The sequence below is a fragment of the Lissotriton helveticus genome, chromosome 2_1, assembly GCF_964261635.1.
Source record: "Lissotriton helveticus chromosome 2_1, aLisHel1.1, whole genome shotgun sequence".
In the NCBI taxonomy this organism is placed as follows: Eukaryota; Metazoa; Chordata; class Amphibia; order Caudata; family Salamandridae; genus Lissotriton; species Lissotriton helveticus.
In genome coordinates, this window is record NC_136059.1 from 1,655,872,206 (window position 1) to 1,655,894,869 (window position 22,664).

Below are 22,664 nucleotides of genomic sequence, written 5' to 3' on the forward strand. Positions count from 1 at the left end.
CAGAGTCACATGGTTATCTGGCCTATTGTGGTTTAATCCTGTTCAGATTACCGGCTCTCTGTTTAGGGCAAACCAAGGATGTTTCAAGGTTACGTAATTACCCGGGCAGTTGCTGTTTTAAGATTGTTTGCAAGTTAACGGTTATCCGTCTTTTGTCAAAACGATTAACGAAAGTTGACAAGCAGGGTGAAGTGATTGTTGGAGCTAGTCGAGGTTAGTTGACTAACGGTTATCCATGTGCGGCGAGGTAAAGCCGTGCCGGAAATGTGTTGTCTGCCCAATGATAGCGATATTCGGGCTCTAACTTTCGGCTATCTGTAATGAACGAAAGGACGGCGTGCCGGATGAACACGATAAGACGGCTGAGGGCTCAGTAAAAGGATCATGAAATTATGGGTGACATTTCAATGACAATGAGTGACACCTTCACGAGAGTAACATTAAGCAATGAAGACGAGGGAAACATGCTGGGGTTGAATAAAAAAATGCAACATAAATGAGTAGAAATGTTTTTTCCAAAAGCTGACTTGACTCCAACAATAATAAAAATCATTAACCCTGAGAGGTGTGCGTCCACCCCTCCCCCGGTTAGGGAACCTCTATCTGCCCAAGGCACAGATAACACCATGACCCCCACATGCTGTCAGAGCTTTACTAGGCTCTATTGACTTAAGTGACACAGTGTGGCTCAAAAACACCGAACGGCCTAACACGATTTTAGTGCGCCTGTATGTGGAGTGGCGCGTCTCATGAAAACGAGTGATTCAACTGACCCAGGCTGTGAGTGACTGCAATATTACAGCTTGTAACAGAGCAGGCAGCTAAAGATAATCATGACTGCGCACTAGGCGCTGCTAGTTTAAAAGGCAACAATCGCATCTTTATTTTTATGAGAAACTAGCAGAGAGAGAGATACCATTACTTCACTCTATGCACTGACTCAAGACATGCGGCAATTCTGTATTGCGCAGCTGCCTCCTAGAAGCCGCAATTACTCCCGGGGAAAACCATGCTGCCCGGGCATTATTCAAACATAGGTAAGCAGCAAAGCTGCACAACCGTGTGCTCTGGCCTCCACAGCCGCCGCAGTCCATGGGGTGGGATGGGGAGGGTCACAGGCGGCAGGGCTCACTTGATGTTTTAAATAAGTCCTGTGGTGCGAGCAGTGCTGATTGCCACCACAGCTTCCCACTACTTTGTCACAGTGTGACTCAGTGCTGTATAATTTAAAGGAACCGTGTATCACCCTAATCGTATGCACAGCATAAATTAAGCATGACTGATGCCAAACTAAACCATTTTCATCATTTTTATTCCAATTTCTTATGTTCTTTAACTCCTTATCATCTGCAGACATGCCAATCCTGGCCTTATACTGTAGCACGATACATAAGTAATCCTCATTCATTGATCCAAATAACCCAATGCATTTCGGGCCTATTTCTGGCCCTTCGTCAGAAGTACTGTACAATTAAAAAACATTGTTGTCAAAACGTGCATTTGAATCAATACAATGCATTGATATCTACGTTGAATTATACTGTTTTCACCTTATATAAATTAACTTTTTTCCTGCTAAAAGTAACCCTAGAGCTACCTCTAAGTTGATGCCCAAAACCACCTCACCACTTCTCACATTTCAAATCCTTAAGCTTGCATCCCAATACATTTACGTGACACCCCTTCATAAACGAATTGTTGCCCAACAGCTAAGACACCCTGGACCTTTACCTTCTAAATCAGCTTCCATAAATGCCTCATGATTGAAATGCAAGCCTCCACGTACTGCATGCTTTCCTAAACCTGTGCTTTTAACACCTGTGCTCTGTGTTCACCCTCCTCCTTTTTGTAACCACCTCCGTTAACCCTATATCTCCCTCTTCAATGCTGCGTTAGGCGGTAACCTTTCCTTTCATGTACTCCATAATCATTAGTGATTTATTTAACATGCCGACGCCTTTTCTCAATAGTAACCTCCCCTTCATCTTACCCTGATAACCTTGCTACAATCGAAGTGACCCCACTCTTCTAAATCCGTCCTTCGTGATATTTATCAAAAACCAAATCTACTACATGTCCCAAAATCCACTGCTTGTGCCCAGGTAACACGTGTCAGTGCTTTGTGCATAAATAATTTACACTTCCTCCCCCACCACGCATCAAACCTAACTGCCCCGCCCACCCTAAGATGACATACAACCTTAATTATATACAATCCTATATGTCATGTTTACATTAGCTGTTCTACAAATTCATCGTACGCACGCGGGCGTGTTTATTACCGAACCCTTCGTGAATCTAAATACAATCCGCCTTGTTTAAAAACTGCAGGGGCTTGCACGCTATCAAACTGAAAATGGAATAAGAGTTCAGGACAAAAAGAAAATAAATATGTGCACGCTGTCAAACCCCTCCTTTTTGCATATAATTTAAAGGCACATTCTTCTTAATTTTATTAAAAACTAGCAGAGAGAGATACAATTACCTCACTCCAGGCGAGCGGCACTTAGGTACGGCCCGGCCTCCTCATAGCCCCACTGACTCCCAGTCCCGGGGACAAACCATGCGGCCCGGGCATGTTTCAGGTCCGGTTCAGTAGCAAAAATGTGCGCTGGGCTACAGAGGCCGCTAAGATCCTTAGGTTGGCGTAGCTGCCAAGATTTCAGATTGCCTATGTGTGACATTTTCTTATTTGTAATGTAATTATGAGTGACATTCAACGACTATGAGTGACACTTTCTCGCGAGCAAAGTCAAGCAATGAAGACGAGGGAAACGCATAAATATCAGAAATTACACCCATTTGAGCAACGAGAAACTCTAAGAAAATCTTATAACTGCTACAATGCACCAGGAATGGAAGGGCACTCTGAGAACCAACTGTATCAAACAGGACGGTGAGGCCAGACTGCCTGCAAATGAGCCTCATGTTCCATAACGCCCACAACTGTGTAGTTTTCAGATTGCTTATGTGTGACATTTCAGTGGTTCCAGTGTACCTATGAGATTCAACTGCCAAATGTGTGATACTTAAGTGACACTTTTGCATGAGTAAAATCAAGCACTGAAGTGCACGGAGAGACATAAAGATCAGAAATTAGACTTTTGAAACATGAGAAGTTCTAACAGTAGCTTAACCCCGCTCCCACACTCTCACAGACAATGTCCCCATTGCACAGATTAGTAAATACTCTCTCGCTGGACTCACCTGTCCAACGAGAAGTCTTCCCTGCAGTGCAAGACTGAGGCAGAGAGCTTCTTTGGTCCGTGAATTTGGACAGGAGAGCAAAAGTGCTTGCTGGCAGTGCTCCTGTCGTCTGTAAGTGGCAGCAGCTCGCAGTCTCTGGTTTGGTACTTTGCGTTTACTTTCAAAACCATACAACTTGCCCACGTGTAATTCCAGCAAGTGGAAGTAGAGCCTCAACATGGACTTTGTTGTCCCTATCAGCATTAATGATATAAGTCCATCATGGTTCATTTATCCCTGTCTTTTGTATACTGACGAGGCTTACAGCTTATTTGGCATTTAGAGGGTCAAATAGTATTATTGCATTATGCTGATCTTTACATTTTTTGTATGAAATGCTGGCACGAATGCTCACGTGTTATAGCGCTTCTGCTGGGTGTCCATGACGTCTCACACTGATTCATAGGCTGCACTTGCCTGGTTGTTGCACACTTCCCAGGCACCACACAGGGGGCCCGAGTTGGCAGGATTTTAGTAAAATCTTAATGGCAGCACGAGTTGACAAGAGTTGAGCAGCTGTTTTCTTAGGACTCATTACGGAAGGCTCGCCCAGGAGACAGAAATTACTTTCTGGGGGTGGGGGTTGCAGGAAGCCCCCTGATTGCTGAAATGATGCTGTGCACACAGTGCACCACCAGTGAGGTTTGGCTCACGCCCTGTGGACGTACCAAGGTGCGAGCCCTACTCAGATAGGTTGTATAGAGCCCGAGGCCTTGTGAAGAAGGGCTGATGTCAAGATGTTCACGCAGAGTTAACAGGCACTCAGCACGTATTTCTCATGCTTTAAAATTAAATATAATTAGGATGTATGTTACCTGTGTGTAGAATCAGGCCTCAAGAGTGAGCGCCACGGTACTGAAGACAAGCTTTTAGGAGGCAGTAGGCCCCAAAATCGACTCCGGCAGTTATGGTCCGGACTCATTAAGCGCGCTGCTAGCACCTCTTAATTTCTCTCCAGGACTGAGCGGCAACAGGTCCAACTCCGGGCCAGACTCCGCAGCACCTTGAAGAGAGGCTGCAGCACGCACCATACAAGCCGGCAGTGCAAATAGCGCCGCGCTCCACTCCAACATTAATCTTTATGAAACTGATAACTGGCGCTCGTTGGGTCGATTGAGTCCAGTAGCAGCCACTGTGACATTTTTGAAAATATTTCCTGTGTGTGAGCCGAGGCGCGCTTATTGCGCCTCACACAACTAATTTCAGGCACAGAGAAAGCGAGGCACTGCAGACACCCACGGACGCTGCAGTAAGGAAGTCACGTGCGGTGCTGCTGCATGCGTAGCGCTTGTTCTTCAAACGGCGGGCGGCACTGGCCCGTTGCGGCGGCCTTCATAATTTATTTGGGTACACTGACTGACAGTATTGTCAGTGAGTGTCCCCAAATAAATTATGAAGGCCGCCGCAACGGGCCAGTGCCGCCCGGCCTCCCTCAAAATAGTGCCGCCTGGGGCAGACCGCACCCCCCTAGCTACGCGCGTGGGTGGGTGGGGGAAGGTATTTATGCCTCCCCCTCCCCTCCTGGCGGTTTCTTTTTGTCAGCCACGCCGTCTCCCACCCCACCTCTTAACCGGCGGGTTGGCTGGTTGTCAGGGTACTCTGAATGTTTTAATGTTATTCCTTTTGTGTTGCAGGCGGAGTTACAGGGCGATCTGGAAGCAGACCAGTACAGTAAGGGTACCTCTGTGGCAGACCGGTACAGTAAGGGTACCTCTGCGCAGCACAGTAGGGGTGCCAGAGCCAAAGACCAGGAGCCTCAGGGCAGGTTCCTGGAAAACCACGATGGCGCCCCGTTAGTCCTTCGGGCGGATGGGGGCCTAACCAACTGGGGGTTTGCCCTGCCTCGCTCTGACCTGAAAAGGGCGTGAGTAATAAGTGACCAACGTGTCACGCGATCCAGAAGAGGATCAGCAAAGGTAGCACTGATGGGGTGTCCCACGGTACTGGCTCACCAGGCAGGCGGGGGCAGCATAGGTTGGCACAGCTGCTCACCCTTGGATCGCCCATAAGATAACCCACATATTGCATACTCTTGTATGGAATAAACCTGAAGCAATATTTTCCCATAACAAACGTTGTCTTGTGTATTTATTCATTCTTCCATAGTCAGACCAGGGGGGATGGGGGGGAGAAGTTGCCGATAATGGCACTATGCCAGATTTCCAGGAAATCCACACAAAATAAATGTACATGGAGTAATCTAAATGGCTCTAATGTCAGACACCTCTGGCCTAAACCCTGGCAAAAGAAAGCCAATCATATGTAACCCATGTCTAAAAAAGTAATGTAACCAGGAAGGAGTCAGGATGCCTGTGGAAGATGCAAAGAGAAGCTTGAGTTGCGATGCGGCCTCTGTCCCATTAAAGCCTCGGTCTCTCACCTGCTTGCTTCTTAGGGGCTGAACCACTTCCTTAATGCAGTACTCCAGATCCGTCAGATAGTCTTTTTCTGTCTGCACCAATTCCCCGATGATCTTTGACCGCTTAGCCATCATCCTCTGCAGAACTTCTTCCGGTTCGTGTGTCGGTGTTGTGGGTGCAGAGGTTCCAGTCTGTGGCGCCATCTTTTCTGTAAGCAAAAAAGGGTAAAGATGATGAGCTTTTAAGAGTTTAAATGGCGGTTTCATACATCAGAGTATAACCGGGTGCTTATTTGCGGCTTCATCAACTGCACCTCAAAGCACTATAATAGATGTAAGTTACCCAAGTGAATGATGAGCGGACTCACGGTGATTCGCCTTTCAGCTCTTAGCATTGAGTGCATTGTCCTCAGCGCCAGTTTACCAGTATTTTAGTGTGTGCATGTGCCATGCACAAGGCAGGATGGGGACTTCTCTAACCAAAAGGACTAAGGTGATTGTATAGGAAAAAAATAATATATGCAAGATAGACTTTGAAAGTGGGAAAAGTGTACTTCCAGTGCCTCTTTTTACTTTAAGGATAGCCCGTCATGCAGTGAGATTGCGGTTTTATATATATTTTTTCCTTTATATATATATGCTTTATTGAGTATTCCAGATTGAGAACTCGACCTGCTTCACGGTGGTAAATCCTGCTACCTATGACCAACATGTTCTAATTCCCAAACGATCCAATACATATATGAAGATTTCATAATGAATGTATAAATGTAGCAGCTAGAGCCATGCACGAGAGTTTATGATGGATTGTTGGTTACATGACCTCCAGAAGATTCAGTAAATATGTTAGGAACATAGATAAAAAGCAGTGAACATCCTAGAGCGTCGACCTATGGATTTTTTTTTTTACAAACACGTTCCTACACAGAATGACAAAAGGCCACTGAAAACATAAGGAAAGTCAGCTCGAAGGTTATGACAAAAGCATTGAGGTTTTAGAGGTCTTATTCCAGCCTGGTCACATCCACCGAGCTCTGTGCAACATCTGCGAGCTTCAGTTGTTTCACTAGAAATACCCACGCATGATATTATCACCAGCAGTGCTACACAGCAACTTTGAAGATTATCTGGGATTAAACAATCTGCAATCAGAGAGTTAATAAATTACCAAGAGCATTAATATTTAGCTACTACTTTCTAATTTGGGATTGGCACGGACTTCTTTACGTCTTTAGTAGTGTTAACCTTCGCAAAGACAGGATTACTAGAGTCACAAATTCATCGAGCTGCTTAAGATCTGTGCATACATTTAACAAACCAGTGCATTCTGGAAGCTGTAGTATTATTTCAGCTTCATCAGTCTAACAAACCTGGAACACAAATATGAATGGCAAAAGTGAAGCCCTTGATTGGAAAGGTGATGTCTTGGTGACAGAGTCATCTGTAACTCTATTCATACATCTCAAAGTAAATGTAGCCTAGAGGTCATGCCAGTTGCAATTAAACATCGAATTGTTGATACATTCCTGTATGAAATAGGGCTTCTGGTTGGCTAGCGTATGCACCAAAGACAGGAGAAACCCACCACTCTAGCCATTCAAACTAGATACACACCTAGGAAAACCTGTGCTCACCCTCTGGTAGCTTGGCACGGAGCAGGCAGGCTTATTATGAGAGGCAATGTGTAAAGTATTTGTGCAACACACTCACACAGTAACGCAATGAATACACCACTAAAAGACTCCACACAGGTTTAGGAAAATAGGGAATATTTATCTGCATAAAATAAGACTAAAACAACAAAAATCCAATTAGTAGCTCCGGAGATATTGAATTTGAATGAATCAATGCAAAAGCAGTGCTTTAAAGAACATAAATGACTTAGTTCACTGCATTGGTGCTGTAGTGAATGCAAGGTCACTACGTATACTTGTGACAATCGTAGCTCAAACAAGTACTGTTGGTTCTTTGTGTAAAACTCGGTTTGTTAGACCGAGTGAATCTGGACGTCAGCCGTAAGAAAGGCAGTGCGGGCACGTATCAATCACTCCGTGGGCCCCCACCGCACCCAGTACCTTTAGAATTCAGATGCAGGCGTTGCTCACGGGCTCAGGGCACGATGTTGCGGGCAGGCCCAACAGGCTGCAACTGGTAGTCAGTGCAGGCTCCACCCGCGTCACTCAGCAAATACGCTCACCTGCAAGGGACTGCTGAGGGATTCACTTGGTGCGGCGTATATTCCGACATGCCCGCTTAGCTGAAAGGGCACCACAGAGGGGAGTTCTTTCGATGCGGATGTGGTTAAAGGAGATTAGCTGGACTGATTATCTCATCTCTGGGAGCAAGGCAGTCACAAGGAGGAACGGCCACCAAGCAGAGCCTCTGCTAAACAAAAACAGGGTGCACTGAGCCCAATGGGATAGTTCCCACACAAGGAGTTTTGGCTCTCTCAGAACGGAGCATTTGTATTTTGCAGAACAGTGCGATGAGCTGGAAGTAAGCAGATTAACAAGGTCTTCGATGTTCCTGAGACCTCGGGTAGAACATGGCTCAAACCAACAAGCCCTTGTAGTCACTCTGGGGCTTCGTCCTTGGTCCTTTAGCAGGGCAGAGGTCAGCAGGCAGCTCCACAAAGCAGGGAAGCAGTTCATTAGAACTGTCAGGTACAGCAGTGTAGCAATCCTTCAGCACAGCAACCTTTACTCTAGTAGAGTTTCTTCCAGGTCCAGTAGTTTACTGATTTAATAGGGCCAGGGCCCTACTACTTATACTCAAAAGTGCCTTTGATTTAGGGGGTGACTTCAAAAGAGCCCTCGAAGTGCACAAGGATCCCTTTCAACACAGTCCTGGCTCCAGGCTCCCAGTAGGGGTAAATTAACTCTTTGTGTGAAGGTAGGACACAACCTATTCAGATGTAAGTTTGAACTACATCCCCCTGCCCAGGAAGACTATCTGTATGCAGATGTATCCCGTCACAACCAGCCTTCCTGTGTTGTGGCTGTCGGGAGAGTATGAACAAAGTATAGCTGACACCCAGCTAAGACGTATATTGGAAGCAGGGAGCAGCCAGAGAGATCAAAATGAAGAGCAGAGAAATGTCCACTTTCTAAAAGTGCATTTCCAAAATGGTAACGCGAAGTCCAAATTTATCACTAAAGAGGATTTATCATCACCATTCCAAAGATATTAAACATGATAGAGCTACTCCTTTCTAATCCGGAATTACAGCTAAAAAAGGTATTTTAAGGAATCGCCAATGCTAGCCTATGGAAAGAGTAGGCCTCACAGCAGTGAGAAACGAATTTAGCAGTTGGTCACCGCCAAGCCATGTAAAACTTAAAAAGAACTTGTCCTGCCTTTTAGTTACACAGCACCCTGCCCTTAGGGTCAGGTAGAGCCTACCTAAGGGGTGACGTGTTATAGAAGGGGGGTTTTAACGCTTGTCAAGTGGTTTTAAATGGCAAGTACAAGTGGCAGTAAACTGCACACATAGATCGTGCAATGGCGGGACTTGGACAGGTTTGAAAGGCTACTAGTGTGGGTGGCACCACCAGTGCTGCAGGCCTCTAGTAGCATTTAGAGTACAGGCCCTGGGCACATGAGGTACCACTTTACGAGAGACTTACAGGTAAGCTAAATATGCCAATCAGGAATACACCGTCACCATTTTTAGGGGAGAAGCACATGCACTTTAGCACTGGTTAGCAGTGGTAAAGTGCTCAGAGTCCTAAAGCCAACAAAAGATACAGCAAAAAGGTGGGGGAAGATGACCCTAAAGATGACAGGTCTAACAATTTCCCATTAGTATGATCAGTGACCCATGCTTAAATTCTTGTTGAAACTGGAGGCTTCTTTGTCAAATACTTTAAGAATTGATCATGTTTGGCATATTTTGTTCACAAAACGTCTTTAAAGTTGTACCAGATTTATAAGAACACCGGGGTCTTAAACTGGCCATATTCCATTAGGGAGCCTTCAGCCATTTCTGTTCTTTCAGCCAGCTGCATTTTAAATCCTGGGACTTGCAGTTTTGCTTCTCCCATTTGAAGGTGGAATAGGATAAAATATTCAGGCTCTTAAAAATAAGGTTAGGACACGAATGCAACATTGAAAATATGCACCATAATCATGGCCCCTAGAATTGTGGGATTGTGCAGGTGCAGAGATTTTCGCATAATTACAGATTTGCCGCATAATCCATCATCTGCTCCATATTCGGCAGATTTAAAAAAAAAATCTAGTTCAAATGGTACTGAAAATAGTGAAAGGCCCTTTGCAAAACTTTACTTGCCACCTTTTTGTTGTTTATTGCTACATTTGGGTATTAAAATGTAACTAATGAGGTGCAACCAATGCCCAGACAGTATTACCAAGTTTAGAAATGATGAATTAACGAAGTCATACTGTTGCAAAATGTGCCGCATTAGGCTGCATAATTTGCCTTTTCTTTCCGCATAAATTAGTCAGCCCTGTCACATAATGTTGTCCTCTCTTGCCACATAATTCCGGTGGCCCTGACCATAATAACACTTGTCAGCAACAAAATAACGTTTCCCAGTAAATTAAACAAACTTTAAAATGAACAGAAAGCACGCAGAAAAAACACAAACAAACGAACAAAACAAAAAACTGATGTGTTTTAAACTTTGAACATTTCTGTTTAGTGCAGATTAGCGGGGTCTCAAAGATTCAAGAACCCTTTGTAGGAATTCTACAGAAATCTAGAGGGATAGCTGTCAATTCGCCAAATGTCAGGAGAGTGGTTTACGGCCAGTCTTTCTTTTTCTGCCATAAGCAGAAAAGGGTGGCGAGAAATTAGGTTCAATTTATTACATTAACCACTGACTTACTACTCTCAGCACAGTGCTGTTGGCTGAAAAACAGGGTTGATAGTCGCCGTCATGATTGACGTGTAGTTACTGAAGGCCATAGGCCGGGTTATCCTTTTTCCGTGTGTAATATTTGCCTAAAGTTTGCAGGCAGAGGGTGTAATTTGTCTGGGCTCTGGAAAAAACAATAACAGGTTGTGGAAGTGAACTAAAAACGTATACCACATGCCAATACTTTCAGGTGAGAAGGAGTAAACGTTTTCCCAAAAACACCTTTAAGTTTGAAGCACCACATGACGACCAAGCTTATTTTCAAATTTGATGAAATGTTGACTGTTTAGGCTGTCAGCAAGTTTTCTCTGTGGTTTTCAACACAACGCAAAGCAAACTGCTCTTAATAACCAACAGCTCAGCGCAAATACAGAGCTGTCATCTAGAACCATACCATGAGAGCGACTTTTCTCAATTCCTGTTTTTTCACCTATCAATTAGCATAACGCATGGCGAGATTTGGATCTAGCTGTTGTAGCATTCTTAGCGATGTTGCTGCAAAAAAATACAATGCTGGTTGATAGTCACTTTCATGCCATGGGGACAACTGACATCTGGGCAAATCTATTTAAGTCTGCTTTGTGTGGGTAATTACTGAGATATTTCCCCTGCATCTATATGCCTGGATGGTGGGAACGGCGACGTGTTAGTGCTTCCACACCGCATTAAGCGAAACCAAAATTTACATATTTAAGCGCATAAAGCAATTGGACTAAGTAACTCGGGTATATTGCCTATACACAACAGCACAAAAAAAATCATCATTAAAACAGATAAGGGACTTACCCTAAACTCCAAAATCTACAACTGCCTAGCACAATAAGAGCTCTAAATCATCTCAAAGTGAATCCTTACAAGACTGATGTTGTACCACAGGGAAGCACCGCCACTCTGAAAGCAGCACATCGCCCATATGAACAAGCATTTACAATGCAATCGGTCTCGCCTTTGGGACCTTATATGTATTTAGCGATGCAGCACATTAGCATGGGTGCTGAAACATCCACTGTTCTTTAACATGGAGGGAAAGTAAGCACCAAACTGCGTGACACACCAGGTATGGGAACACATGGAGAGAAATATTGCCTTTCAGCGGGAAATGGTATAGTACAAAGCTCTGTTTTTAATATAAAATCCGGGTCTTTGGTGGTCATATCACTGAAAGTACAAGATTTGAAAAAAATATTATTGTCTACGGATGCTCGTGGAAGACGATTGCTACGGATTGGAATCTAGAAAATGCTAAAGTGATTCTGGTATTTTACTGACCTCTGCGTGTCATTTTCTATCAAGAAAGTTAAATAGAGGCAGTTGCTAGAAAAAAAAGGGGAGTCCCTCAGCAGGAAGCAATTCTGGTATTTTATTGCCCTCTACTAGTAGTTTTCTATCAAGACAGTTAAATAGAGGCAGTTGAACAAGCAGAAAGCAATTCTAATATTTTACTGACCTCTGCTGGTCGATTTCTATCAAGACAGTTAAATAGAGGCAGTTGAACAGACAAAAAGAGACCCTAAGAGGAAGCAGATAAGTCCTAGGGCTGATCTCCAGAACCCACAAAGTACATACACATATAAGTATATACAAGGGGTCTCAAATGCTCGACCTAAAAACGAGGAATATTTGTGGATGCAAACACATAAATAAACATGGTCCTTCTACCATCTCAAATTCATAAAAAGACCCCTGAATTTCTTAACTAGGGGAAGTTTTTCGTGATTCTCAACGGAAGACAGGGAGTACTGGTCTCAGATTATAACAATCTGAGCCTTTTACCACTGGTGCCATGGGACTTTACCCTACTGTTGAGCCGAAATTCATTCAATCAATCAGTGTTCTTATAAAGCACAACTGCTCAACCATGAGGGTCTCAAGGTGCTGAAAACCGAAAACCAAGTTCACCCCTTTAGCATTTGACTCTCGGTGGTGAGAAGTCAAGCAATACAAGCCTTTCTCACGAAGGTGGTATGAAGAAGAAGCTCATAACTGAATGAAACTAATTACAGGAGTCAATAAATCAATGCCAGGCAAGTGGATTTACTTACTAGAAAAAGTCATGAATTTCTAGCACACAAAGTAATACTGTACATATAAAATTCAGAGGTCTGAATATTGATGCAGAGGTGCCCTGATGTCAATTACTGTTCAGCAGAAACTACCCACTGTGTATTCAGGTTGTTCCCTCCCAGTTAAGGTATTGCATCAGAGAAAAAGTTCATTAAAAAACTGTCAAGTAGACCAGCGGGAGGGATTTAGAAACATGGGGCATGCTTCTTTGGGTTCTGCTCCAGGTCCCCGCTCTTCCCAAAGTCAATTCTGGTTAGTTGCTGAGTAGCACATAAGTCCTCAAAGTTCAGAGATATTACCACACTACCATGCTTGTGCACTGTACCTTTGTTAGCTTGTGAAGAGTCGTCCCATCTTGGCCTACTGAGGTCAGGGGCAAAGCATCTCCCCGAGGTGTGAGGTCCTTCATGATTCCCCAAAAACAGCTACACTAACTTGGAGACAGTCGGGTCAGTATCGCTGGTGTCTCCGGACTCATACTTAAGACACAGTGTATGCACAGACAATGCCCTACCATGGCCGCATCGTTCTTCATGGGTGAGTCTTCCTAAGGCCCAACACAAATGAAATGAAAATCCCACCCATAGTCTGGTGGTCATACACTGGACTTGAGGGAGATCCAACAATGTTGAAGGAAAACTTGCAGTAGTGCCCACCTTCATTGGGTGCATCAGACATCTGAGTGCAAAAGCCAAATTGACAGTTGTTTAGGCATCACATCATTGCAGTACCTTAATCTAGTTACAAGAGGGAAGAGTGAGACCATGTCATGTTATCTCTAGGAGCACCAAGCTGTCACAGGAGATTCAACTTGAGGGCATACCATAGAGGCTACTGAGTCACAAGGCTTCAACTGGTACTGACCTGGTTGATCCTTACTGGGTTGCAGCGAGTTGTGCAACTCAGCACCTCCTCACCTAGTATTCTTCCTTTTCAAGGCAGTTTCATAAGCAGCCATTGACCTCCATTCCCCAAGATAGGACTCAGGCAGCTCTTCTAAAAGCAGGTTGCAGTTGGGGTGTCCAGAAATGGTGCTCAAGTGATGGCGATCGCTCGGAGATTCGCAACCCGTTCTCTGCTTCAGGGTAGATGCAGATCTTCACTGGGGCTTTTCTTGCCAGGGTTGCCTCCAGAACAGCACCTGAATGATGCTCATAGTGTGAGCAGTTCTGACCCAGGCGGTATCTCCCACTGTGGAGGATTGGCTTGAGAGCGGCTTCAGCCACTGTGTTGCCAAGATGGCAGGCACAATGGGCTGCAGGGCCTGATTGTTTCGTTTATGGCAATTGGCTGCCTACCGCATCTTTGCACCCCCGGACCTGGGGATTTTGGAACTCTTTAACCAGAAACTGAAATCCATTACAGTACCCGCCCAATTGTTTGGAGTCTACGAGCTACAGCGGCTGCCTGCCTGCACTGGCCTGCGCCATCCACCCGGCCCTGGTGTCTTCGGATATGAGCGGCTCGGACTCGGCCGACTTCCTGTGGCCTATCGTGGATTGCTGGGCAGGTCTATTCTGCGTCCTTGGATACCCCCGTCTGCCTGCGGTCACTGGTGCCAGGACCTGGTAGCTGGGCCAGAGCTCTGTGGACGATGTAACGGGTGCCAGTGGGGATCTGAACAGAGTGGTACGTGGTAGGCCTGGTAAGACCTAGCGGGCCCCTTGAATGCTTGCTTGATGCCCTGAGCGCAAACCTACAGTGAGAAAGGGACGGATAAAACAATATTTTTGTGCCCTCAAAGTATATTGTTGTCTTGTCACGCACTGAGACAATACAAAACTTATTTGTCATCTTCTAGACAAAACGCGGTGCTCCGGCACATCAGCACTTTTATTGAGGCAGAGAAGGCTTTTGATCGGGCCCACTGGCCATATCTTCACTCGGTGTTGACGCAGTTCGGCCTTGGACCCCGGTTCTGTCAGTGGATCCAGAGTAGCTATGCTTTCCCTAGGACTATGGTAAGGGGTGGCTCCTCCACTAAATGTAAATGTATTTCGATTTATATAGCGCACAAATCACCCAGGGGTCTCAAGGCGCTTGCTTAGGGAACCCGTCCTGGTATTCCCCTGTGAGATACCCCGGCAGGGTATTCACAAGGTGAAAGCCAGGCATCCCGCCGCGAGGGGCCGTAGTGGAGATTAAGCAAGCTATTGCCCAGAGTCGCAGAGTGTGACCCCGTGAGTCGAGTAGGCACCGGAGCGAGAATTGTCGAGTCCGTGGAATTTTTGAGCCCGAGACCCGCCGAGGCGGGGAATCGAACCCTGGTCCACGGCTGATCTCAGCTTCCGGGTCTGCCGCCTCTAACCACTGAGCCACGCTTCTCCACTAAGGGGGAGGAGCCTCGACCCACTGCTTTCTCACAGTGCGAGAAGCAGAAACATAAAATGTTAAAAATACCATTTATGTTTCTGCTTCTCGCACTGCAAGAAAGCAGAATTGTTTACGTGGGCAGGTGTGCTCTAGGGCAGGGGAGGAGTGGCTTGCCCACTGCTAAGGGCGCTGACTGTTTGTTCGGTCCTCTGGGGCCGACCAATCCAGTCATGCGCACTCTGCCTTTTCTCCATGTAGGCTGCGTGCAGCCTACATGGAGAAAATGGCTTCCCCATAGGCGCCGGACTGGGCACCGTCCGACAAATCACAATGCTGCCATTGCAGCATGGTGATTGGCTTAGGAGAGGGGAGGGAGGCTGCCTGTTTCCTGTCCTGCCAGAGGCAGGAAAGCAGGAGCAGACCGAGCAGTGAAGACGTGGAGACCCGGGAAAGTTATTTATTAATTAATTTTTTTTTATTACTCAACCCCCCCTCAACCAGCGCGAACCCCCTTCCCTCATGACCACGACTCTCCACCTAGCGCGCCCCCTCCCACCCTTGAGCCATGCCGGCCGCGACTATGTTGAGGGTTAACGGAATCTTGTCTCAGTCCTTCCAAATCTCAAGAGTCACACGACAGGGCTGCCCCGTCCCCCTTACTATTTGCCTTATATATGGAGCCCTTTGCCGAATGGATATTTAATAACTCATTCAGTACAGGTATAACTATAGGGGCAGGGAACACAAAGTTATGCTATACGATGATGATTGCCTACTAGTTTCATTGAACCCTTATGACTCCCTGCCGGCGGTGATGGGAGAACTGGCTGCCTTTGGAGGGGCTTCTGGTTTCAAAACAAGTTTCGAGAAATCCTCTATTCTGAACCTCACCATTCCAAAGGATGATCAATCTCAGCTTGAAACTGGGTTCCTGTTGCCCTGGGTCCCACAAGGGATAGGTTACCTAGGTTTGCAAAAACACCCCAAGCCCAACTGTACCGCAGAGCTTAACTATGTGGCGCTCCTGATGACCAGTCACTCAGATTTCTCCAAGTGAAAGAGTTATGGTCTCTCTTGGTTGGGACACTTAGCTGTCAAGAAGACACTTTTACTGAGAGGCGCGGAAAGCAAAGACACATGCCTATTTACCTTAATCGGATGGAGGACTTGAGGTCCCTAATTTAATGTGCTATTACCAGATGGCGCATCTGCTTTTATATAATGGAGTGGTCCCGGTTTATTACTGAAAAACACTGGTGCTTTATCAGACAAGATATGGCAGGCATCCATATCTGGAAGGTTCCATGGATACCGTAACCACACCAGCCAGCCAAGGTCTATATTTCATCTGTATTCTGTGCCACCATTGGAGTTTGGGACAGGGTGCAGCTCCAGCAGGGACTATCCAACCCCATTTCCTCCAGACACAGATTATAGTGAATCCAGACATCCCCCCGCACTCCATGGCTCTGCATTCACCATATGGAAGAAGGCTAACTGCAAAAGGATAAGTGACCAATTCGATGTTGATGGACTTATGGACTTTTTCAGGTCCAGTAAGCCTACGGACTCCCATCCGCGACACACTGGCAGTACATGGCTAAACAAACTTGGCTGTCATAGCTCCTGGTTCATCCCCATGACAATATACCCGTCACCCATTTGAGAAATGGCTCCTTACTCATTCCTCCGACAAACGCCTCCTCTCCAATATCTACACTTTCTCCCCACACCGCAGAAATCAAAAACATCCATACAGCAAAGGTGGGAGGTGAAATGTGAACGCACCTTTACTTATAAAGAATGGTGCAACATTGGTGCGTGCCACAGCCCGTAGTACCTCCAGTAAATAAATATTCCTTAAAATTGCCCATATTGGTACTTTACACCGGCCAGGGTTGCTCACTGGAAAGCAGACCGGAACAATGCATGTTGGCAACGCTTCATATAAACTGACACACTACTCATCTCCTTTGGCAATGCCCCAAGATAAGCTCCTTTTGAAGTGAGGTGCTAGCTGGGGTGGATGCAATGTCAAACCCAGGTTTCCTAGCTACATTTTGCTGGGACTCCCGAACCCGATGATGTGCGCCCTAAAATCTGCAAAAGGATACGCCACTACTCTAGCTCTGGTAGCCGCCAAACAGATCTTACTTTCTCATTGGGGCTCCTAGGCAATTTCAATACACTTAGACTGGCTACACAAAACATGGGAATTGATGGGACTGGAGAAGTTGGTGGCAATGCATACTTTACCCCTGTATGTCAAGACCTGGTTGCCATGCATCCGATACCTGTCTAATGAATTTAGAGAGCTGATCTGCACGATACACTTAAGAGTTCTCCGCCTGGCTCACCCTGACCGTAGGTCCCCCTAATCTGGTAGATGGTGGTCAATCGTAGCCTCTCTCATATCCGCCCCCAATTCCTATCATATGACTGGTGTCTTGTCCGCCCCATAGGTCCTCAGCACACAAAACTACACTTTCTCCTACCCTATTCAGACTGTACTTGTATACCTTGCCCTCTCATGTTATAAGTTTAATCAATGCTTCCCCACCTGCCAATGGATGTAGGTGGACTGATTGTTGTACCCGGTTGCCTATGAAAATAATAAAAGAGATCTTAAACGTAAAAGCAGGTTGCAGAGCTTTCCAGGTTCATGCTCTCAAATGTGGTGACAGGGAGTTTGCCGTCAGCAACCCCAACCTTGGCACACAAGAGCTTCTTAGACTCCACTGCTGTAGGGGATACCCCTAGATTCCAGTAGAGTAATCCTTGCACACTGGTGGGTAGCTTCTGTCCCATACTTTTACTAGTGAAGCAGGCAGAATTTCTGTATTCCCTAATTCCCGGGAAACCTCTGGGACCAGTTTTCCCTTTGCATATTTCATCCAGGCTGGTCCAATTATGGTCTTTGTCTTGCAGTGTTATCAGAAAGGTGAGTTTGAATGGAAGTCTGCCAAGAGAAACGCAGGAGATGTACCTTATTTAACCTAGTGTGATGACACAGAAAGGTGTTTCCCTATTCTCCAAAGGGACCTTCTTTCCTCTATCCTCCACACCCTCAAGTCTGCTCAATATCAAAGGACCTCAGAAGTACCAGGAAGAAAAGCCCTGCGATTGACATTAGTTCCTGAGGCTATCTCCAACTCTCTATTCTAGATTCCACTCTAAAGCAACATGAATTGGATAGTCTTCTTGCACAGTCTTCTTTACACACATGCAACACAAATAAGCACCATTAGTGTCCCACATGGATATAGCAAAGGGCCTGGTTGCAGGGGACTGGCAGATCAATTCAAAAACAAAGAAGAGGCCAGTAAATCAATCAGTCAGGATTCATAAAGTGTGGCTAATCACCTGATAGGGTATTCAGGTTCTTGCAGGTCCTGGAGGCTTATTCTAACAGCCAGGTCTAGATGGCCATTCAGAATTCCAGAAGTGAGTTGATGATCAAGAGTTGTGTGGGGAAAGTCTTTGCTGTGATGTGGGAGAAGGAGCATCCTCCACTTCTGCTTGGTAGATGTGGGGAGCATGGGCACGACAAAGTGAGGTGGAGCGTAGTCTTCTCGATGGTTGGTGGAAGTTCAGGCGGTGATTAATGTAGGTGGGTTGGGTTCTTGGTTGTTTAGAGCCTTGTGGGTGTGAATCAGCATCTTGAATTGGCATCTCTTCTGTTCGGGGAGCCAGTGGAGTTGCCAGAGGTGGGGTGGAATGTGGGTTTTTTGGGAAAGGCCGAGGATACTTCTGGCTGCAAGTTCGGTGTGGTCTGAGATCTCTGTAGGAGTTGTGTAGCCATTCCTACATAGAGGGAATTGCCATAGTCAAGTCAGCTAGTGATAAGGACCTATGCCACCATGTGTCTTGTGTGTAAGAGTAGCCACTTGAAGCTCATACGTAGCATGAACAGAGTGAGTAAGCAGGCTCAGGAGACTTCGTTGATCTGTGATTTCTTGTTGTTGACCTTGTTGTCAATGATGATTCTGTAGTTTCTAGCATGGTCGGAGGGAGTTGGTGAGGGTCCTAGGTCTCATGGCCACCAGGAGTAATTCCATGTGTTGCTGCTGTTGTCAAAGATCAGTACTTACATCTTTTCTGTGCAGACAGTTGTTCTTCATCAAGTCGAAGACGCTTGTCATGCATCTGTGGAAGTTGGCCCTGGAAGTGGTGGGGTCATCGGTGAAGAAGAGGATGAGTTGGGTGTTGTCAGTGTAGGAAATTATGTTGAGACCGTGGGATCTGACAATGTCATCCAGCAGGGTCATATATGTGTTGAAAAACATGGGGCTGAGGGGTAAGCCCTAGGGTGCACCACAGGTGATCTCTTTGGGATTGGAGGTGAAAGGTGGGAGGTGGATCTTTGGGTTTTTCTGGTGAGGAAGGAGGTTATCCAAATGAGTGCGTCCCCTTGGATGCTAATGTGGTGAAGTCCTATGATCAGCCTGTGGTTGGATACAGTGTCGAAGGCAGCCGTGAGGTCAAGGAGGATCAGAGCTGCTGTTTCTCCTCTGGCGAAGAGGGTTCCAATATCATTGATGGCTGGGATCAGGGTGGTTTTCGTGCTGTGATTGTTGTGGAAGACGGATTGGGAGGCATTAAGTAGCTGGTTCTGTTCCAGGTGTGCTTGTATGAAATGGGACTACATCTAGCCCCAAAGAACCAGTCGCACAGCTTCATGCCGCACCTGGCGTGCATGTTTTCACCAAAACTTTTAACCATTTCTTTTCGATATGCCAACTTTTATCCAATATTTTAACTTCTCTTGAAACATTTTATTCTCACTTTAATCCAAATCCACAAACCGGATCAAATGCCAATTTTCAATTTTCTGCCATTCAAACTGTGCCAATCCAGGCCTCTTGTAAGAATATGAATAACGCAAGATTCACCGCAAGCAGTCTTTATTGCATGTAAAAACCCAATGCATTTCGGGCCTCTAGGTGCCCTTCTTCGGGGGTCACTACAATCAATAATAACAGAATAATTATTAGCACAACTCTACACGAATACATATATAATTGCAACAAAGTTGGGGCTAGATGTAGTCCCATTTCATACAAGCTCATTTTTGACTAATGGCAGTGGGGCACGCCTAAAAACCGATCTGCACGCAATTGTTTACAAAGGAAAGATAAAATTGGAGAAAAAAAGAAACGTGGAAAGAAAGGTGTGCATCCCTTTATCAATGTGAACCTTATATCTGTTCCAGGTGTGTCATGAGTTGCTTGTTGATGATCTATTCCAGTACCTTTGTTGGGAATGGGAGCAGGGAGATAAGCTGGTTGTCTGAGTATGCTAGGGTTGGCAAAGATTTTTTTAATAGTGGTCTGACTTTCGGTGTGTTTCAAGCCGTCTAGGAATGTGGTAGTGATAGAGGTGTTGAGCACGGTGGCAGATCCTTTGGTTTCAGAGGTTGAAGATGTGGTGCAGGCATGGGTCTATGGGAGAGCCAGAGTGGATGGATTTCATGGTGGAGGTGGTTTCCTGGGTGGAAAAGAGGTTCCAAGTGGTCAGTATGTGGTTCATGACGGTTGCTGTGGTGGCATATCTGTCAAGGAAGTCTGTAGGTGTGGGCTGGGGTATGAAGTTTCTGTGTATGGTGTCGAACTTGTCATGGAAAAAGTTGGCGAGGTTGTTGCGAAGTTCCTGACACATCTACTCACTCTTTTTCCAGGTGGACTCTGTCGACCCTGCCTTGTAGCTGGACCCTTAACTTCAACCTTTGGCCCTCATCCTGCCTGAACGTTGGTGCTTTAAACGAAAACAGGGAATATGTCCTGGTGTTTGAAAATAACACACCGCAATAAGTTTAGCATATTTCTGTGGAGGGCCAGCCTCATGGCAGGGTAGACAGCATCCACCCAGGGAAAACAGTGTGTAGATGCTGTCTACCCACATGCACCCTCGACTTGTGCCCTGGGAAACTGTTTCTTTTGGACACACACCCTCGGGTAAAAACATTTTGTAAACCCTAAATCGAACCATAATGACTCTCATTGGTTAAATGTACAACTGATATCAGATGCGGCTGGCCAGCTCCCATCACGTGACAATGACATCATGAAAAACCCACCGTACCCTAAATTCATGCCATTCCGGAACTTTCCCAGGTTTAGGTGCTTCTTGGAGTGTTTATTATGAAGAGAGTAAGTCACAAGTATACTCAAGTTTCCCCTGCTCCGTACATCATCCAGTCCAGATTTTTTTGCATTCTGGGATTTGTAGTCATGAATCTGCCTTTAGAAAATTAGATCTACAGGTTCTAGGATGCCAAGTAAAATCACGGACAGGATGAAATCATACATCGGTGTGGAAAAGTTAAGTGCTCTGTGTTTCTACGTGTTACAAAAAAGCAATAGTTTTGAATGCAACAAAGGTAATGACCACCCCCACCCGATCGGATTACCTACTAGGAGACAGTAATAATTGAAATCGAGGGGGCCTGCTAGCCTGCCTTCCCGCCCCCCAGGCTGTACTTATGAGAGCTATCCTACTGACTATGTTAACGTTTTGAAAAATAAAGGTAATCTGATGCTCTTCTTGAATACAAAAGAACTCTCACCTCTCTGGGGCAGGGGTTGGCTCTAGCCCTGCATGGATGAAGCCAGCGTGTGCCGAGGCATTTCAAGCCACCTGTTGAAGTCGTCAGATAGGTCCGCCTGAGTTCAGGTGAGGTTTTAGATCTTTGAACTTCGAAACAGCAGCATGAAAGCTGGCAATCGCCCTATGTCGTGAGAGTGTCTTTCAGCCATTAATGATTTTCAGCCACTAAGCATGCTGGGATGTGTAGGCTCCTACTTCCACAGAGTTACGTGAAACTAAAAGTCCAAGTAGTCCTAGTGCTGCTGCTAGTAAAAGCAGGTCTGGCGTCATCTCCTCGGGTTAGATGTGTATAGCAAAGAAGTTGAAAACGTTGTTACCCTGGCCACTGTAGGGGAACATTAGTGAAATATCTGTTTAGGGCATAGTTCAGAAACGACTTTAACTAAGGCATGTTTACACATTTATGTAAATTACATTTCTGGCACGCACCGTAGCAGCCAATTGCCCCATATCAGAGGGTTACTTTCACCTAGCTGTGTTTTTTTCAGGCCTTAAACTGAGCATATACGGGCGTGCAGGCCTACACGGGCAATTGAAAAAACTAAACCTACAAGTACCAGCATGCTTAGTCTTCTAGGCTTGAAAAACAGGACAGGCTGAAATGGCTTGCGTGCGTTGAGGGCTAAGACCAGGAATGGTTTCAAAACACACAATTTGCAGGAGAAAGAGTTATCCAAGACGCATCTGTAGTATACGTCAGGCCATATGAATCTGTAGTATGCCTGCCAGGCTGTTCTCCAGATTCTGAAAATGTAGGGACCACAAGGCAGTGTCAAAGGTGAGACAGTATGACTTCCCTGATTACCTGGATTTAGGTATTTGCTTTTGAGAAGAAAATGAGGACCTCCAAATACTAATTCATTGCGTGACTAGCTCCACCAATCTAGACTTTTTCTTTCCTTGCTAGTAGTTCCTAAATTACAATGGAACAGAGAGTACTGCAAATACCAGATATGAGATTCATGCATGGTTTCAGAAATCGTGGGAGTTCTGTCGGAGTTTCTTTGCCACTCCAGGATAGCTTTGTCAGACAGTTACGGTCATGGAAGCCATTTACGGTAAGGAGTGAAGACTCTCAATAGTCCAGACGTGACCTCAACGTCTGTAGCACTAGAAGGGTAAAGGAAAAGTAACTTCGGGGTTTGGGCCCAATTCCCTAGTTCGTCAATCAGACTGGGGTATTTTCGGAGAAACCT

General features: G+C 45.7%; 1 protein-coding gene across 3 annotated transcripts in view; it reads right to left on the reverse strand.

Annotated features, from left to right (window-relative positions):
* The window catches only part of ARHGEF38 (Rho guanine nucleotide exchange factor 38), a 352,819-nt gene that overhangs the window by 238,737 nt on the left and 91,418 nt on the right, over window positions 1-22,664 (reverse strand). For all 3 annotated transcript variants that reach the window (XR_013607166.1, XR_013607167.1, XM_078676618.1), the window contains exon 2: window positions 5,627-5,814. Coding sequence is in view for 1 of the 3 variants with exons in the window: in XM_078676618.1 (XP_078532744.1) it covers window positions 5,627-5,814 (188 nt within the window). In the remaining 2 variants the exon portion in view is untranslated. The remainder of the gene's footprint in view (window positions 1-5,626; window positions 5,815-22,664) is intronic.